Here is a 17,591-nt window from a genome sequence, read left to right as displayed (position 1 = left end):
AATCCTAATGTTGATGATGCTGTTTTCTCTTTCAATAGCCTCATCAATCGGCGTCATCCCCCTTCTCATGTTGAAATTGGTAAGCTTCTTAAGGCTCTTATTATGGAGAAACACTACCACATTGTTGTTTCGCTTTTTTCACAATTAGAGGTTAGGGGAATTGCTCCTAGCTTCCTTACTCTAAACATGTTGATAGATTGTTTCTGCCAAATGGGTCATACGGGTTATGCTTTTTCTGTATTGGGGAAGATTATCAAGATGGGTTATCAATGCGATATAATAACTTTGAACACCTTAATGAAAGGATTGTGTATTAACGGAAAGGTTAAGTCAGCTTTGAAATTTCATGATGAGGTCAGAGCACAAGGATATCAGCTTGATAAGGTTACTTACGGGACCTTAATCAATGGTCTTTGTAAGATAGGACAAACAAGAGCTGCGATCGAGTTGCTGCGAAAGCTAGAGAGGCAACCAATCAAGCTTGATGTAATAATATATAGTATTGTTATTGATGGGTTATGCAAAGATGGTCTTGTAAACGAGGCATGCAAATATTTCTCTGAGATGATTGCACGGGGAATTTCTCCTGATGTTGTTAGTTACAGCTCTTTAATTCACGGTTTATGCTGTGTGGATAAACTAGAAGAAGCTACTAAATTGTTGAATCAAATGGTGCAAAGCAACATGAAACCTAACATTTATACTTATAGCATACTGATTGATGCACTATCTAAAGAAGGAAAAGCCACAGAAGCCCATAAAGTGTTTCATTTGATGCTGCAAAGAGGTCTTAAACCTGATATTGTTACTTACAATGCTTTAATAGATGGGTATTTTCTTGCTAAGAATGTGAGTGAGGCAGCTACTTTATTTGATGATATGGTGAAAATGGGCCTGAAACCAGATGTTCAAAGTTATACTATCATGATTGATGGATATTGTAAGAATAGAAGAGTGGATAAAGCTTTTGCTTTGTTCAAAACTATGCCTCAAAGAAATTTAGTTCCTGATACAGTAACGTATAGCTCTCTTATTGATGGATTATGTAAATCTGGGAGGTTATCCGATGGGCAAGATCTTCTGGATGTGATGCATGCACGTGGTCAGGACCCTGATTTGAATACTTTCAATATCTTGTTAGATGGGTTGTTCAAAAGCAGACATCTTGAAGAGGCTATTGCATTATTTTTTAAAATTATTGGCAAAGGGATTCGTCCTAGTGTAGTCACATGTAACATACTTATTGATGGATTGTGCAAAGGTGGAAGACTTAAAACCGCACAACAGTTTTTCCGGCATATCCACATTAACGGCTACCAATTGGATGTCATAACATATAATGTCATGATTTCTGGGCTTTGTAAAGAGGACTTGCTCGATGAAGCCATGGCTTTGCTTACAGAAATGGATAAAAATAGTTGCTTTCCTAACATAGTAACTTATGAAATACTTATAAAGGCTCTTCTTGAAAGGAACGAAAATCATAAGGCAGAAAAGCTTCTCTGTGAAATGATTTCTAAAAGAGTTATGAGTCAATAAAGCATGGTATGTTGCATTTCCCATTGGAATAATTTTTTGGTCAATTTCTTTGATCTGAATATAAGATGTCTTGCTTTCTTATTGCTACTGATCAGTAATCTTGGAGTGGTATTAATGAGAACTTTTTGCAGTGATTCTCTAAGTGAGTAAGATTATTATTTTTCATGTATTTCAGTTTAAGATCTCTAGTTTGGTGTGACAATGCAAGCCTGAATTTGACTTGCTAGTGATTGTTAATTTATAGCTTAAAGTGCCTTTGGTTATTCTATGCCTAAACTGAATTAATTACTTTGCTTGCTCTTTCTTTTAATTAAATATGTTTAGTTTTTAGTGATGGGAAATAAAATTTAAATCTCTCTTGATTGCACTACCAGAATTGCCTTTGCTTTAATTTCTCAAGAAACATATTTGTCGTCTTAGGTTGTGTATGTGTACACTAATCAAATGGTTTGTAATAGTTTGCGATTCTAAAGAGCATTTTGTTGAGTGCACTAATTGATCAAATGGATAAATAGCCCTAGAAATTTTAATCTTATCGTATGTTAGAACTGCGGTTTGCTTAGATTCTTGAACTGAAAGACAGGGAAGAGGGAGCACAAATAAGTGAAGATAAATTTCCTTGTTATACTAAGCCTAGTTGAATTTCACATTTTCAAGAGAGCAGATTCTTGGAAAACACTCAAAGATCTGCAAAAGGTTTCACCTAGGACAAAAGTGGAACAAGCTTCAAAGGGAAAGTGTGACTTTTTTGCATGCATAGCCCTAAACCCTCAAGAAAACAATGGACAAAAAAATTGAATGCATAGGTATCTCATGATTTAACATGTTAACTTGTATGAAAATCCAGAGGAAAAGTATGATTTTATGCATGATGCAGGGAGCATAGAATACATTAATTGTTACTAGAATATCAGAAAATACCTATTAGTATTAGGCTTGTAACTTGTTCATTTGATTATGTTTTTATTGCAAATCAATGACAGAAAGAAGCATAATATTTCATGCATCTTCCACCAGCTTGGTAACCATCCATCATGCTATGATCAGGCGGAGTTTCATGCTATGATCAGGCGGAGTTTCATTAGGGCAATGGGGCATGGTCCTAAATTTTTTATAAAAAAATTAGTAATAATTTTTCAAAAAATAAAGAATAGTTGAGTTGGCTCAAATATTTTATTACAACCTAGAGTATTTAGGTTCAATTCCTATCTCATGCTTTTATTGCATAATAATTTTTAGTTTTAGAGTGGGCCTTTGTTAACTTCACAACACATCAAAATTAAAAGATAAAATCAAATCATATAAAAAAAGTTATCTAACAAAAAAAGATAAAAATAAAAAAAGATCATCTAACAATCAAATCAAATAAAAAAAGTTATCTAACAAAAAAAGATAAGAATAAAAAAAATCATCTAACAAAATAAAAAATAAAAATCATCTTCTCATTATAAAAAGCATGCTTTGCTAAAAAATTAGGTATTTTTTATTTAATTTAATATTATTTTATATATTATTATTTATTTAATTTAATTTTTTATATGATATAAATTTTAATATTTATCTTTTTAATTTTTTTTACATATTTTACTGGATATATATTCAAATTTTTATACAAAATAATTGATGAGTTTGGAAACTCTAATTTAATATGATGATGATCAAATATTATTAAAAATATTATTTAAGAAATTATTAATTTAATTTCAGCTTCAAATTATTTGATTAATAATTTTTGTTTTTGTATGCAGAATTTTGGTCATTGAGTTTAAGCAACAAAAAACCCAATATGATGATATGTGGCTGAATCATTGCTTTGTTAATTGGGCCAGAAAGTTATTGTGCAAGCCCAAAAATAATTTTTGTTACAAGACCAACAAAGGCTTGGTTCGAAAATAAAAAATATAAGAAAGCAATGTTGCATGCTATCAATGGTTATCCACTCCCCTCCTCTCCTGGAATGGATTTTAAATTCATTTAATTTGGTTTTAATGCCATGGTAATTAGAAAGATAAAGTTTGAAATTGATATCATTACTCTCACACGTTACAAGGTATGGAAAAGGGAAGTGGTTAATTCATTTTAATATCTTTCTTAATTTCTTTTGAATGCTTTTCTCTCTTCTCTCTCTTCTCTCTTATTGTTCCGGTCACATCCATCAGAAGAAGATGGAAGGAAGAACAACCTATCAGATGAAAGAAGAAGAAGCTAGAAGAAAGAAAATGGCTAAGGTGATGATGTCCTTAGCAGAAAGAAGATCTATAGTAGGGTGTGGCTGAGATCTTTGTCACTAATGGTAAGATGTGGTGAAGAAGTCTCAAGCTCTTCATACCCAAAAATAGAAGAGATCCATTTCGGTCAGAGAAGAAGATCCCAGAGGCATAGCTCGTCTCTACTTTTTGTTCATCCATCACAGAAGGTAGCTAGAGAGGCTACGTGAAGGAGGAAGCAGAAGTGGAGCAGGAGAAGCTGTCAAGGATCAAGCACTCATCAAGGGTCAGAAATCCTTCTTGGGGACCAAATCAAGATAGAAGGCTCAGATTGATGAAGCTTGAGGAGATGGGATGAGAGTGAGGTAATTGCATATTGGATTTTGCATTCGGTTTCCTCTTCTCTCTCTGGCCGAACCGGTTTTGATGTTGAAGAAGAAGAAGTTGGCTCGATTCAACCATTTCAACCTTGGAGGCTTCCCCTTCTATAATAAGGGTGAACAGCCAAGGTTTGAAGCAAGGAGAAAAGAGTGAAAGCACAGAGTTCTCATAGCTACCCAAGCTAACAGAAGTTCTTCTCCTTCAATGTGTTTCATGTTGTATTTTTCTGTTTAGTTTTGTCTGTCTTGAGTCTCATGGTAAAAAAGGCAAATAGTGTGAGGTTTGTAAGAAAAATCCAGTGAGCGAAAAAAGGCAGAGGATACAAAATTAAAAGAAAAAGTCATAGGTGTCTTAGAGGTTCTTTGTACATCTGTGTTGTGTATCATGATTCTGTGGGAATCCCTTACAAGTTGAGTTAGCACTTAGCAGTTGAAAGTTTGGTAGCTGACCAAGTCAAGTTCAGGATTGGGGATAGATTCTGGACTTGTCTCGGATAGGAAGAGTAGTTCCTAAGGGAGAATTGGTGTCTGTAATCAAGATGATTATAGTGAAATTCCATCATTGTTGTGATGGAGACTGGATGTAGGCTGTATTGCATTTGGCAGCTGAACCAAGATACTTCTTGGTGTGATTCTCTCTTTCTCTTCTACTCCATTTCAGTTTCTGTTGCTAAAGAGACAAAATTGAAAAATATCTCCTGACTAGGTACGAGACAAAAAGAAAATGTCTCGTGTCTGGTTATGAGACAAAACGCAGAAAAATCTCTTGAAGCTAATTTAAAAGGCAGCAAGTATTACTCAGCAAAAAGGGGCTAAGATTCAAGCAGGAGAACATATAACTTCTACAATATCAACACCTATAAATAGTTCTTCTACTTTAATGAATCACGAAGAAAGTGAGATACAACTTTCAAAAATTCAAAGAATTGCATCTGATGAGTTTGACCTTAATTTTTTGGAATGAGACCCTGGAAAACGACTTCAAATTTGGTAATATCACCCAAACCAAAGAAATGAGGTTAGACAAACTTATTTTAAATGGGGTCCATATCAAAAGAATCTTGACAATTATCCTCTATCTTGTAGAATTATTTATTTATTATTTTATTAGTAACAAACTTAAAAAATAATTAAATTTATAAATTTTATTTTAATATAAATATTATTATTAAATTTTTATGTTAAATTTTTGCCCCCAAAATTTTATTTCAAATTCTGTCACTGGCTATGATCTCCAGCAATGCCACATTTGCCTCTGTCTCTCGCCACGTCTAGCTCCCTTCCGGGATTCGCTCTAGCCAAAATGATGTGGTTTGCAACCTTAGAACTAGAGCGGAGCCGACTCAGTTCCAGCAGATATCCTTGACAGTGTTTGTTAGAAATAGTTGACTGTAATTTCAATATGTTTCTGCCATAGCATTAATAACACAACTTGGCTTGGTTAGTGGAAGCTGTTGTTAGAGGCTAAGCAATATCTCCAGAGCAGAGTATTTAGAGTTAGATCATGGTGGTGTAGTGAATGATGAATCTATTTTATTTTTTTATTTTTTAATTTAATGCTATGGATAATATAGACTCTTTAGAATTTTGTTGTATTATGTCTTCTCTAATGTCTTTGTCTATGTCTCACCATATACACCAACCAAACATAGCCAAAGTCCATGAGTATTATACTCACCATCATCAGCCACGTAAATGAAAATTCCTCCAGAGTTGGATAAGAGAAAAATAGATAACAGCAACACCCAAAATGTAACTGTATTGGCTTGAAAATGCTGCATCATTAGCAAAAATATCAGTTAATAATATGACAGTTGACAGACATATATGCAGGAACTTATAGGTCAATAACAAAATATACAAGGAAAGTGCAAATCATGCTTTCTTGTGAACTCACTGGAAGAATATTCACAAAATAATTTTTTTTCATATCTAGTAAAATACCTTTTCAAATTGAATAACATTTTTTATGGATTGCCGATCAACTTATTCAACTGTAAATTTCAAAGCGAGTGATCTGAAGGTACTGTACAAATCAAAAGAATGCATAAGTTCACATCTAGTAAAACTAACATTTTCAAGATAATGGTAAGCATATGCTGTTTTCATCATTAGCTAGGGTGGTGTGAGTTCCAACAGAATTTGGATCCAAAGAAAGTAATTTGTCTGCTCTTCATCTTCCTTGCACAATGTCCTCGTCACTATTTTAGTGCATACGGCTAATTTCAAGAACTATTTTAGAATTTTAATTGATAAAGTGTCATAATATTTTTTTTTTTCAGAATTTTGTTCCTTCTTAAATCATGGATCCAAACATAGCCTTTCCCGTTTCGGAGGGCGAGGAAGAAATACTCAAAAATTTTATATAAAAATACTAATGTATAAAATCTGTTATTATGTATTTGTGTATAAATATATATAATTTAAATTATTTTTAATATATATTTTATATTTTAATATAAATTCTATACTGATAATTAATTATGCATATTTAATATGATTGAATTTTATATGATTTCTCTATAAGACTTGGTGGTGGGTGAGCTGAACCATCTTTTTTTGGTCTCTCGTTCGCTTACCTGCTTTCACAATATAATATGCAATTTCAATTTTCATTTTACTAAAAACTAAAAGAACCATGGACTTTGATATGAGAGTTTGCCTACTAATAAAAAATATCGACTAACTTTAACAGAAGAAAGCTTGATATATTGACATTGACATAGAATTAGAAACGCGTCTGCCACATGCCACAGCCATAACACATACTTTTATAGGCGGAGAAAAACAAATGAAAGTGAAGTTTTGTTGACTTATTATGTGCACGATGGAAACAGCAATTATTATATTATAACGTAGTAGTAGTTCGGAATATAATATCTTCTACCCAAATTTTATGTTTCACATGTCATCATGACTCATTCTAATTTGAATATATATATCTTTTGCAGCTAAAAATTAATATATCATGAATCTAAATTTTATTTAAAAATTTATTATTAATCAATAAATTATTATATATAAACAAAATTTAAATTTTTAATATTTGGCCTTTTTTTTCTTTTCATTATTTTTGTTATTTTCTCACTAGTAATAATTTTTTTTTATTAAAAATAAAAGACTCGAACCCGCAATCTCTTAGATGAGTATAGGAAGACTATGTCATTTGAGCTATAACTCATTGGCCTCACCTAATAACAATCTTGCATTTCAGGAAGTTTGTATTTTAATAAGTAATGGACCAAGAACAAGAAAAAGAAAAACAGCACTTATTGACTATATATTTTGTCACAATACAATTATCTATTTATATGGTTTTCGAAATAATTGATAATTTATTTAAATTTTAAATATTTTACTTAGCACAACAATAAATAATAAAATGCCTTTTATATTTAAGTAGGGTGTTCATAAATCGGATTCGATCTGCCTATCTGCAGTGTTTATTCGAATCCGATCCGAAAATTATGGATGTGGATCTGATCCGCACACTAATAGGATCGGATTGCGGATTTTATATAAGTATCCGCATAGCCGATTCGCATATCTGTAGATCCACAAAAATAAATAAATAAGTAAGTAAATATTCTTTTTATGTTTTATTTCAACTAATAATTATCATATATGTTGTATTATTTTAATTTTATTATTTAAAAAAATTATATTTAATATTATTTTAAAAGTAAACGTATTTAAAAGAGTATAAAAAAAAGATTTATTGTTATTTTTATAAAAGACATTATTAGACTAATATTAGAAAGTCATCAGAATTTATTATTTTTATCTATTATTTTTAGTTATTAACTCAATTTCTTTAGTCTAATAATCCAACAACATATTTTAGCTTATACTTTTGAATAATAATAACTAAAAATAATAAATTCTAATGACATTCTAATATTCTTCTTATACTAATATTGTAGCAAAATTAAATCCTTAAAACAATATAAATTGAAAGAGGAAAAAAATTGTAAAGTATTGTGAATAAAAGTTAGTAGTTGTGTATTAGATATAATTGTTTCCCCAATTTTACATAGTAGGGTTTGAATCAAAACAAAATTGAAAATAAAATAATAAAATATATTTTTTTGTCATTAATATTTATAAATTTTTTAAAAAAATATTTTTAATATTTAATTTTATACTTAATATTTTTTATTTGTGTCAATTATCTCTAAACATTAACTTAATCTAAAATGTTGGAGATAAAATTAAAAATATTTAAAGATAATTTTAACATAAATAAAAAATATTTAGAACAAAATTGAACTACAAAAAAATATACTTTACTAAAATATAAATAAGAGTAAACTCTCATTTTTACCATAAAAGTTTTGTGTACTAACAAATATACCCACGAAACAATAAAATTAAAGTTGTACCCAAAAAAGATGGGTTTCATACAACAAAACTATCTTAACCCTAAAAAACTATTTAAAAATTTCAAATTACCCTTATTAGCTTAACCTAACTTATCCTAACCTAACCCACCAGTGCCAATGATGGATCGAAGAAGTTTGCCGTCGTGCCATGCCGGCAAAAGCCCATGGTCAGGCGTTGCGCAAATCACTCCAGATCGATAACTCCGCCAAAGGCAACAACAACATCTGTTGTATGTTCGCGTTCAATTCGATGCTGCCTCTGTAGCACACCAATTTAGCATTAAGGAATATGTTCTTGTCGGCATTCTTGCTGAAGGAAAAAGCAGTTTCTATTTCTGTGTCTGGATCTGAATCACTTCCCCTCGGGTTGTTGAGGATTGCGGTGGCCGTGTCAAGAACATCGTTCTTCGCGTTGCGAGCGAGGGGAGAGGAGACGATGTAGATTTGGAACTGAAAAAAGAACAATGATGTGTGGATGCATAGGAACAAGCTCAAAATTGCAATTTCTTGGCATGGTATGATATCACGTAATAGGATTCACAGCGCAATTAAAGTTGGATTCGTGCTAGAAATTGGCCTTTTCACGTTCTTGTAAAACTAAATTATTGGGAGGATAATAGTAGTAGAGAAGGAGGCAACAACGGTGATAATTGTGGTGATATTAGTACCGACAATTGTAATAGATGTGGATAAAAGTTGAAAAAGAAAAATTTTAGTGACGATTTTAAAAATTATGATGGGTTAGGTTAAGTTAACAAGAGTAGTTTAAGATTTTTGAATAATTTTTTAGAATTTAGATAATTTTATCATACAAAATCCATTAATAGATACAACTTTAATTTTATTATTTTGTGAGTAAATTTATAAGCGTACACAATTTGTATGGAAAAAAAGAGTAAATACCCAATCCGGTCCTTGTCCATTTTTACGAAGGACAAAGCGATCCCTGTCCAAAAAAAAAGTGACACTTCGACCCTCAACTTTTTTATTTTGGGACAATACGGTTCTTCTGTTAAAAAATTCATTAAATAATAATAAAAATTAGTTTTGTGGGATTTTATTTGTATTTTGTGGGAGTTTTAAACCTCCACAAACTATTAATAACTTTATTTTAAAAAAATTCATTTATCAATGGTGGTTAAGTGAAGAAAAATTATTGATAAAAATGATGCCACAAAAAAAATTAATGGGAGTGCTAGGGGAACAATGAAAATTTTGAACAACATGAACAACCACCAATCAAATAAAAATACATTACATCCTAATTTAATGCTACTAATCAAATTTACTCATTTAACCCTATTAATTCACATTGTTTACACATTGTTCAAAAACATTGTTGGTTACCTATACTTTTCCAAAAATTAATTATAGTACAATACCTTTTAAAGGAAAAAAAATAACATCGAATAAAAAATGAAAGAAGAAAACTTTAATGTTGATAATATTAGTATTGGTGATGATAACGGTAGAGGAGATAATGATGATGATAAAGTATGGTTATACAATAGAAATAATAGAGGTATGAGTGATAATAATGAGGATGAAAAAGATAATGGTAGTAGTGGTAATAATTGGTTATATTATTAAAAAGATTTTTGTGGAAAAATTCCCACAAAATATAAATAAAACTCTTACAAAACTAATTTTATTATTATTTAATGAATTTTTTATTAAAAAAATCGTATTGTCCCAAAATAAAAAGATTGAGAGTCGAAGTGTCTTTTTTTTAGATAGGAATCGCTTTGTCGTGAAAATAGAAAATAACCTAATTGGGTCTTTACTCTGGAAAAAAATAATAGTTTACTTCTAAAAATAATAAGACCATTGTTTCCCGAATTCTATAAATATTCTTTCTCAAACAAGTGTCCCACTCGCACAAGCAAAGTTGGTGAGCTAAACCCGAAATCCTTTGTCTCTTCATCTTCAAGTTCTTCTTCTTCTTCTTCTTCTTACACAAAACACAATCTCCATTCAAATTCAATTCTCACACTAAAAAATCTCTGGCTGAAACACCACCAACTAACACTTTCTCTTTGCATTTGACTCATGGCTGAAGTGCCACCTTCACCACAAGAAGTCCACATAAGGGTCAACTCTAAGAGAACCAGCGGCAACAGCAACAACAATACGGTGCACCCAGTGGAGGTAGCACCACCAGCACCAGCACCAGCACCAGCTGGATCATTCATTGAGGTGAAGCATTACAAGAAGTGGTTCCCATGGTTGATACCTTTGTTCGTTGTTGCAAACACCGTTGTGTTCGTTATCACCATGTATGTCAATAACTGCCCCAAGAATTCTGCTTCTTGCATTGCCACCTTCTTGGGCCGCTTCTCCTTTCAGCCTTTCAAAGAGAATCCCCTCTTGGGACCTTCATCATTGACGTGCGTTTTTCTTCTTCTTTTTTTTTTTTTTTGTTTTTTTAATTAATTGTTTTTGTTTATCCTACTAGCTCATGTGATTTTTTTTTGTCTTCATTTCCCCCCTTTGTTGGCATGAAATTTAGGTTATGTTTGATTGGGATAATGATAGGGTTGAGTGGAAATTTACATGGATGAGAGAATCTAAACTGATGAAAATTTTTGTGGATGAGATTCATGTGTAATTTTATATATCAAACTCTTTTATGAAAATTTTCACTGCTTATGAAAATTTTATATATCAAACTTAATTTATGCAATCAAACTGTTTAAATTGCAATCTGCAATGGCAATTGTTGCTGTAATATTGCTGTTATGGTTTTCTTTTGTTATTTTCTCTTAAATAAATTGGGGATTATTGTTGCTGTGGTTGAGGAATTGGTGCTTGTTTATGATTTCTTAGGCTTCAGAAGATGGGGGCTCTTGATGTGGATAGAGTGGTTCATAGACACCAGGGTTGGCGCCTCATCACTTGTATGTGGCTTCATGGTGGTGTTTTCCATCTGTTGGCAAACATGTTGGGTATTCTAATCATTGGCATTCGGCTTGAGCAGGAATTTGGATTCGGTATGTTTAACATATTCAAAATTACTAAGACCTTGGATTTATTTGTTTGTTTCTCCGTTTTCTGTACCTTGCAATCATCAGGTTTTAAGACAAAAAACGTGGAGAGCCTTAATTGTTATAGAATAGATGTCTGAGTGATAAAAGTGAAAGATGTTTTTTTCTGATGAGTTTTGCCTTCTCTTATTCTGATACTCTAGGTTTGTACTTCTTCCATGGTTTTGAGTAGAGAAGTATATAGATAAGGCAAAAGACAGTACTAAGATTAGTTTTCAAAAGTTGTCAACAAATACAGCTTAAGACCAGCCTTAAGAGTAAGACTTCACATGATGGTCTCTGGGGCCTGGACTTAAAGTCACAAATTATAAGTATTAACATTCAAATATCTGATTTGAGGAATAATGTGAATACAGTACTGTTTCTCATCTGATAAATTGATCAAAATGGTACAAAATGCAGTTCCTTCGATTTCGGGTGTCCTCCAGGAACTTTGATTTCCTGATTTGATTTTTTATTATTTGTGCTATCTCTAAATTGTTGACCAATTCCTGTGTTACAGTGCTTGTTGGGTTGCTATTTGTCATTTCTGGATTCGGGGGGAGCTTGCTTTCTGCACTTTTCATTCAGTCAAACATCTCTGTTGGCGCTTCCGGTGCACTTTTTGGTTTGCTAGGAGGCATGCTTTCAGAACTCATTACTAACTGGTCTATATATGATAATAAGGTGCTTATTGAATGTATCAAATTTGAACTATGAGTATCTTAATCAAGGGGATAGATTTGTGCTCTTTAAAGCAAAATATTGACAATCATGGCATCCTGTCGTGTGCAGCTAGCAGCACTCTTCACCCTTGTTGTCATCATTGTCGTCAACCTAGCAGTGGGGATTCTCCCACATGTGGACAATTTTGCCCATATTGGCGGCTTTCTCACCGGATTTCTTCTCGGATTTGTGTTTTTGATACGCCCACAGTTCGGGTGGGTTAACCAAAGATATGCTCCGATACAATATTCTCCAGGACGAACTAAGCCTAAATTCAAGAAGTATCAATGCATATTATGGGTCCTTTCACTGGTCATCATAATTGCTGGGTAAGCATCTGAAGTGTAACCTTTTTCTTAGATCAAGTTGCTCTAGCATAAGTATCTGAAAAGGAAATAGTTGAACAATATTTACCATATTTATATAGATAATGAGACCAGGGCTCAATTCAATTATCTGGGTTGGTTCATTTTTGTGAATGGTTTTGTTTTGGTTTCTATTGCACTAAAAGGAAATTAGGAAAAGACATTCATCATGGAGAATTGATGAACCTAGTTATTTTCTGTAGGCAGAATATAAACAAGGATACAAAACCTTTCTAAATCTTAAATTCCGTTTATAGTTTATTGGATATTAAAACTTTTATGATCTTACATTCTTCATTGCTTAGTAAACAGTTTTACAATTATTTATTTCTTACCAAAGTTTCTTTTCCGGCTATTAATAAGATATTTGTCTACATGTGTTAAAGAATAGCTAAATTGATTTAGTGTTGAATAAGAACAGCTACTGTGACTATTTGAGCTTCAGAGGGTCGAAGAGGACCCAATTTGATTGAGAGCGGCTTAAACATAATGGTTAACTTGGAAAGTTTTTCCTATTATTATCTATAAATGCTAGGTCATTGATTTCCAGCTAGAAAACTGTATAAGGAAGTCAGCAAAACAGATAGTACCTTAAGGAGCATTAAAAATGATAGTTTGTCCTTTCTTTTCATCTTCCGAAGCTTATTACATAGTTGGATATTGGTTAAAATTTTTAAAACCATGGTTTGAGATCAAAGCTACTGTATAGGGGCTTTTGTCCGAACCATCATTTAGAGGATTCCAACCCGGAAACAAAACATGCTATCAGGTCCTTGTTAATCTCAGTTATGAAAATTATGTTGTAAAGTAATGCTTTCAGGAAGGTTTAGGAAGTATTTTAGTTGAGTCCCCCAACAAAATCTTGTTAGAAAAGGAGCAAACTTATGTACTAGTTGTTACTAGCTGTATTGTGTATAAAGGATGCATTGCTCATTTAGTTAATCAAGAGCGATCAAATCATTTAGTTGCTTAAATAATAATACTATACAAGAATTCAAAACTGAAGCTAACCATGGCAGAAATCCTCAGGTATTAGTGCTGTTCTCTGTTTGGTGCCTCTGCGACAATCGTTAATAATTGATTTTTAGTTACATCTCCTGAACCTATTCTTAAGTTGAACGAGGACTAACCAGGGAGAATCATAGCCAGGATCTGCTAAAAGAATTTTCTATTCTAACAAAACAAAGCAATCTAATGTTAGTACTAAACTTAAATCCATCCTTTACTAAAATATGCATGTATATGTGAAACCCGGTGTTTGTCACTACATTGCAACTTCTGTCTAGGCACTCATCTTAAATGCATCCATGCTTTTCTTTTCACCCAGTTCTCTAGTTCTGAATTTAATTCTGTTTATATTAAATTGTCTGTGATAGACTTTCTGTTGGCCTGGTTGCACTTCTTCATGGTGTTGATGCAAATGATCACTGCTCCTGGTGCCATTATCTGTCTTGTGTCCCAACTTCAAAATGGAGCTGCAACACAAAGGCCGCATCTTGTTCGGTAATGAACTTTACTCAAAACTCAAAGGCATAATATCTCAATGACATTTATTATAAGACCTATTGACTTTATTCTTTTTCTTCCTTTTTTTTTTTTTAAAAAAAAATCAATATAAAAATACTCACTGTTTTATGAGTTGTTAATGCATCTTTAACTCCCTTTCATGTAAATAGATGAGTATATGAATAAAAATTGATTGAAGTGAATTGATGCAAAGTTAGGGATGACATCAGTTATTTACAAGTGCGTGATACATATAATTACTAAATAATGAGTTAAGGTCAAAAGGATGATCTAATGATGATAGACTAGTTAACTAACAATGACTAACTTCATTTATTTGAATAATATCAGTAAAAACATAACGGTTTTTCACTTCCTGATTTGACATTGAAAAGCTTTCAAAACTTTTCAAAGAATTGAGGCAATCTTAAACAACTTTATTGTATTATGAATTCTAAAGAATTCGTAGAACCATATGATCATTATCCATTACCTAGACAAATATTTTCATTACAAAGTACCTCTTATGATCAAAGATGGCTCTGCTCTTGATTTTAACCATTTAATATGTCATGATGCTGCTGTGATTATGTGTTTTGTGGTTTTGTCTTGGATATTGATGTTGTTGTAAAACCAAAATTGCAGACAACCCAGCTCGGCAACCAGCTGAACGTAACATGCTCAAGCAACGGTAAGTCCGGCGTATACTACATGCAAAATCCAACAGATTCCAAGATCCAACAATTGTGTACTCAGCTTTGTAGTTAGAGGTTTTGAGAAGAAATGGCTGATGGTAGGAGAAATATTCTTTTCTTCAGATTAGTGTTTCGGTTCTCATGAGATAACAATACTATTCACTCATCTTTTTGCCTTTCTTGATTTGTTTCTCTCTTTTTGTGTACATAATACTTGTTGATTTGCATTCTTTGCCCCACCTATTGTATTCTCAGGATCATTTGTATTATATATTGAATGGAAAAGAAAAAAGGGATCCAAACTGTTTGATGTAGATCCAATATATTGTTTTTTGGTTCCTTTATTATGTGATGTTGACTGCTGAGTTCTAATGATTTTGAACTTCTAATAATCTCTTTGCACACCTGCATTTTCTAATACTTCTTTACCTTTGATGTCATTAGCTTGTTTATAAAAAAATGGTTTACTCTTAATTCAAAAGGTAATTAATATAGATAATTTAAATTTGGAACCTTACTATTGTCAAAGATGGTGTTAAGCTTAGTTATCATGCTTGTGTTATGTTTAATGTCTCTAATGCTCATCTACCTACTTATTACTCATTATGCTCTTATAGCCTCCATTAGGGATCTCCTCTTAAGATAATGGTTGGACCTTTTCCAACTTATTAAGGTATTTAGAGAAGCTAATGGTTGTGTTGATTAGATTCACCAAGAGTGAACATGGCTTGCCGTTAGGGTTGTCCTTGTATGATATAGTCAATCCAAAAAGCTAATAGATGTTGAGTCTTGAAGATGAAATTTTGATGAGAGAATGGTTGCAGAGAAGAAATTGGAGCTTAACACCTAATGAAAACATGAAAAGGTATCGTCAAATAGTGCTGTTTGTACTAGTAATGAAATATGGTTGAAGATCTTGAATTCAAACAGAATGACATCCGTTGAGGTGTGTGTGTCTCTTAAGACAATAGAGATTGATGGATATCAGTGTCTAAGAGAATGAGGGGTTGAATTTTGAATTCTTTTTACTTTGCTTGATTAATCTTGGAGTTGGATGGAACTTCTAGATTTTGGAGTGCTGCTTCATGTGAAGATAGGATATTATTTTATTTTGTCTCTTGTCAAAGGAGTCGTCAAAACAGAATTATGTGTAGGATGTATTACTGTGAAGTTTAGCCGGATAGAATAATCATGAGATAATTTTGTTTTGTCTCCTAAAGTGCAGAACTAGAAACAGGGAAGAGAAAGAAAAGTGACACAGAAATATATCATAGTTCATCTACTCAGTGCAATGTAGCCTATATCCAGTCTCCATTACAACAATGACGAAATTTCACTATATTTGAACAAGATTACAAATTCTAATTTTTCTTAGGATTCTACCTAATCCTATCTGGAACAAATCCAGTTTCTAACTCAAACCAGATTTTACTAGGAACTTACCCTAGTTTTCAACAGTAAAGTGTCCACCCAACTTATAAGGGAATTTCTTCAGGATCATGACAACAAAATAGAAAAACTTACAAAAAATTTCTGAAATAAACATAAAGTTTTTTCTCCAAATCTAACTCTCTTACATTTTTCCACTCAATTGTTTTTTCTTACATACCTCACTGTTATACTTTTTACCATTGAAAAAAAAAAGACTAGACTGAGAAAAAGAGATATTCAATAAGAATCATGAAGGAGAAGAATGAATAGTTCAGTATGCTATGGGAACCCAAACGTTGTGCTCTCATTCCTTATTCCAATCCTTGGTCATTCATCCCTTTAATAGAAGAGTTAAACTTCTAAAGTTTGAAACTTGCTTCAGCACTTGTTTAACTTCTTCTCCCAAAAATTAGAAACAGCATTGGCTTCACAAAGGAGAGATAGAGTAGAAGCATTGACTTAACCATACATGCATCCATACTTTCTATCTTCTCTTTTAACCTTTTTCAAATTGCTTCTTCAATCTGAACCCTTCATTCTTGCTTTATTCCCAAGTTTAATTCTTGAGCGTTGATTCATAGCAGATTGTCACCATCTTCAATATTTTTAATTTTCACTTCTGTGTATGCAAGGAGAAGATTTTTTCACCAAGTTTCAATGAAGTGCAAATGTGGAAACTCCTTTTTGTAATTTGCTCTACGCATGTGATCTTGCCTTTAGTCCTAGCTTCTTTGACTTTCTTTTCTTGCTTGAATTTGGTAACTCCTTTTTATTCTTTAATTTCGTCCTAACTCTTCTCTTTTTCTTTCTTTTCTTTTGAGAAATCACATGGGGTTGGACAAAGAGAAGAGAGATTGGTTTCGGTGGTGAGGTGAATTGGTTAAGAAGCAAACGGAATTGAATTACTTAGTTAGCAACTAATTTAAGGAATTGGACATGAACCACCGATTTGGGCTTAGTTATGGATATAAGCTCACTTCATCAATTTGAGACTTGAAATATTTTTTTTATATTTGAAAAAAAATTGTTGTTGTGATTAACAAATATTTTCTTGATCTTATGTGTAAGTGGGCCAGATGTAATTTAGGCTTGTTTTCTTGTTTCTTGGGCCAATTTTAATTAAATTAATTTCTTGCATACTAAACAAAATAAGTAAGCACATAATTGATTTTTAATTCAATACATCATCTATAGAATATTGTTAGTTCTTTAAATTCAGCAGTGATAGAGACAAAAACTTTTTTGTATCTCTGTTTTATATTTAGTTATAGTGGACAGCACTTAAAAATTGTTTCAGGTATAACCAGGACAATGAAAAAGAACAAAAACATGTTGGT

General features: G+C 32.2%; 1 protein-coding gene across 1 annotated transcript; it reads left to right on the top strand.

Moving 5' to 3' along the window:
* The first annotated feature begins 10,334 nt into the window (after positions 1 to 10,334).
* On the top strand, positions 10,335 to 15,144 carry LOC112727771 (RHOMBOID-like protein 1). The gene is made up of 6 exons (XM_025777671.3): positions 10,335 to 10,895; positions 11,335 to 11,498; positions 12,055 to 12,218; positions 12,327 to 12,586; positions 13,999 to 14,125; positions 14,774 to 15,144. Exons 1-6 carry the CDS (start codon positions 10,558 to 10,560, stop codon positions 14,894 to 14,896), a joined length of 1,176 nt encoding a protein of 391 aa, XP_025633456.1. The 5' UTR covers positions 10,335 to 10,557; the 3' UTR covers positions 14,897 to 15,144.
* Positions 15,145 to 17,591: the final 2,447 nt, after the last annotated feature.

The sequence above is a fragment of the Arachis hypogaea genome, chromosome 12, assembly GCF_003086295.3.
Source record: "Arachis hypogaea cultivar Tifrunner chromosome 12, arahy.Tifrunner.gnm2.J5K5, whole genome shotgun sequence".
Taxonomy (NCBI): Eukaryota; Viridiplantae; Streptophyta; class Magnoliopsida; order Fabales; family Fabaceae; genus Arachis; species Arachis hypogaea.
This window is presented reverse-complemented; position numbering and strand designations above follow the sequence as displayed.

Coding starts and splice junctions, on each gene's coding strand:
- LOC112727771 (XM_025777671.3), top strand. CDS start 10,558: ATGGCTGAAGTGCCACCTTCACCACAAGAAGTCCACATAAGGGTCAAC. Junction 10,896..11,334: donor TTGGGACCTTCATCATTGAC/GTGCGTTTTTCT, acceptor ATGATTTCTTAG/GCTTCAGAAGATGGGGGCTC. Junction 12,219..12,326: donor GGTCTATATATGATAATAAG/GTGCTTATTGAA, acceptor TGTCGTGTGCAG/CTAGCAGCACTCTTCACCCT.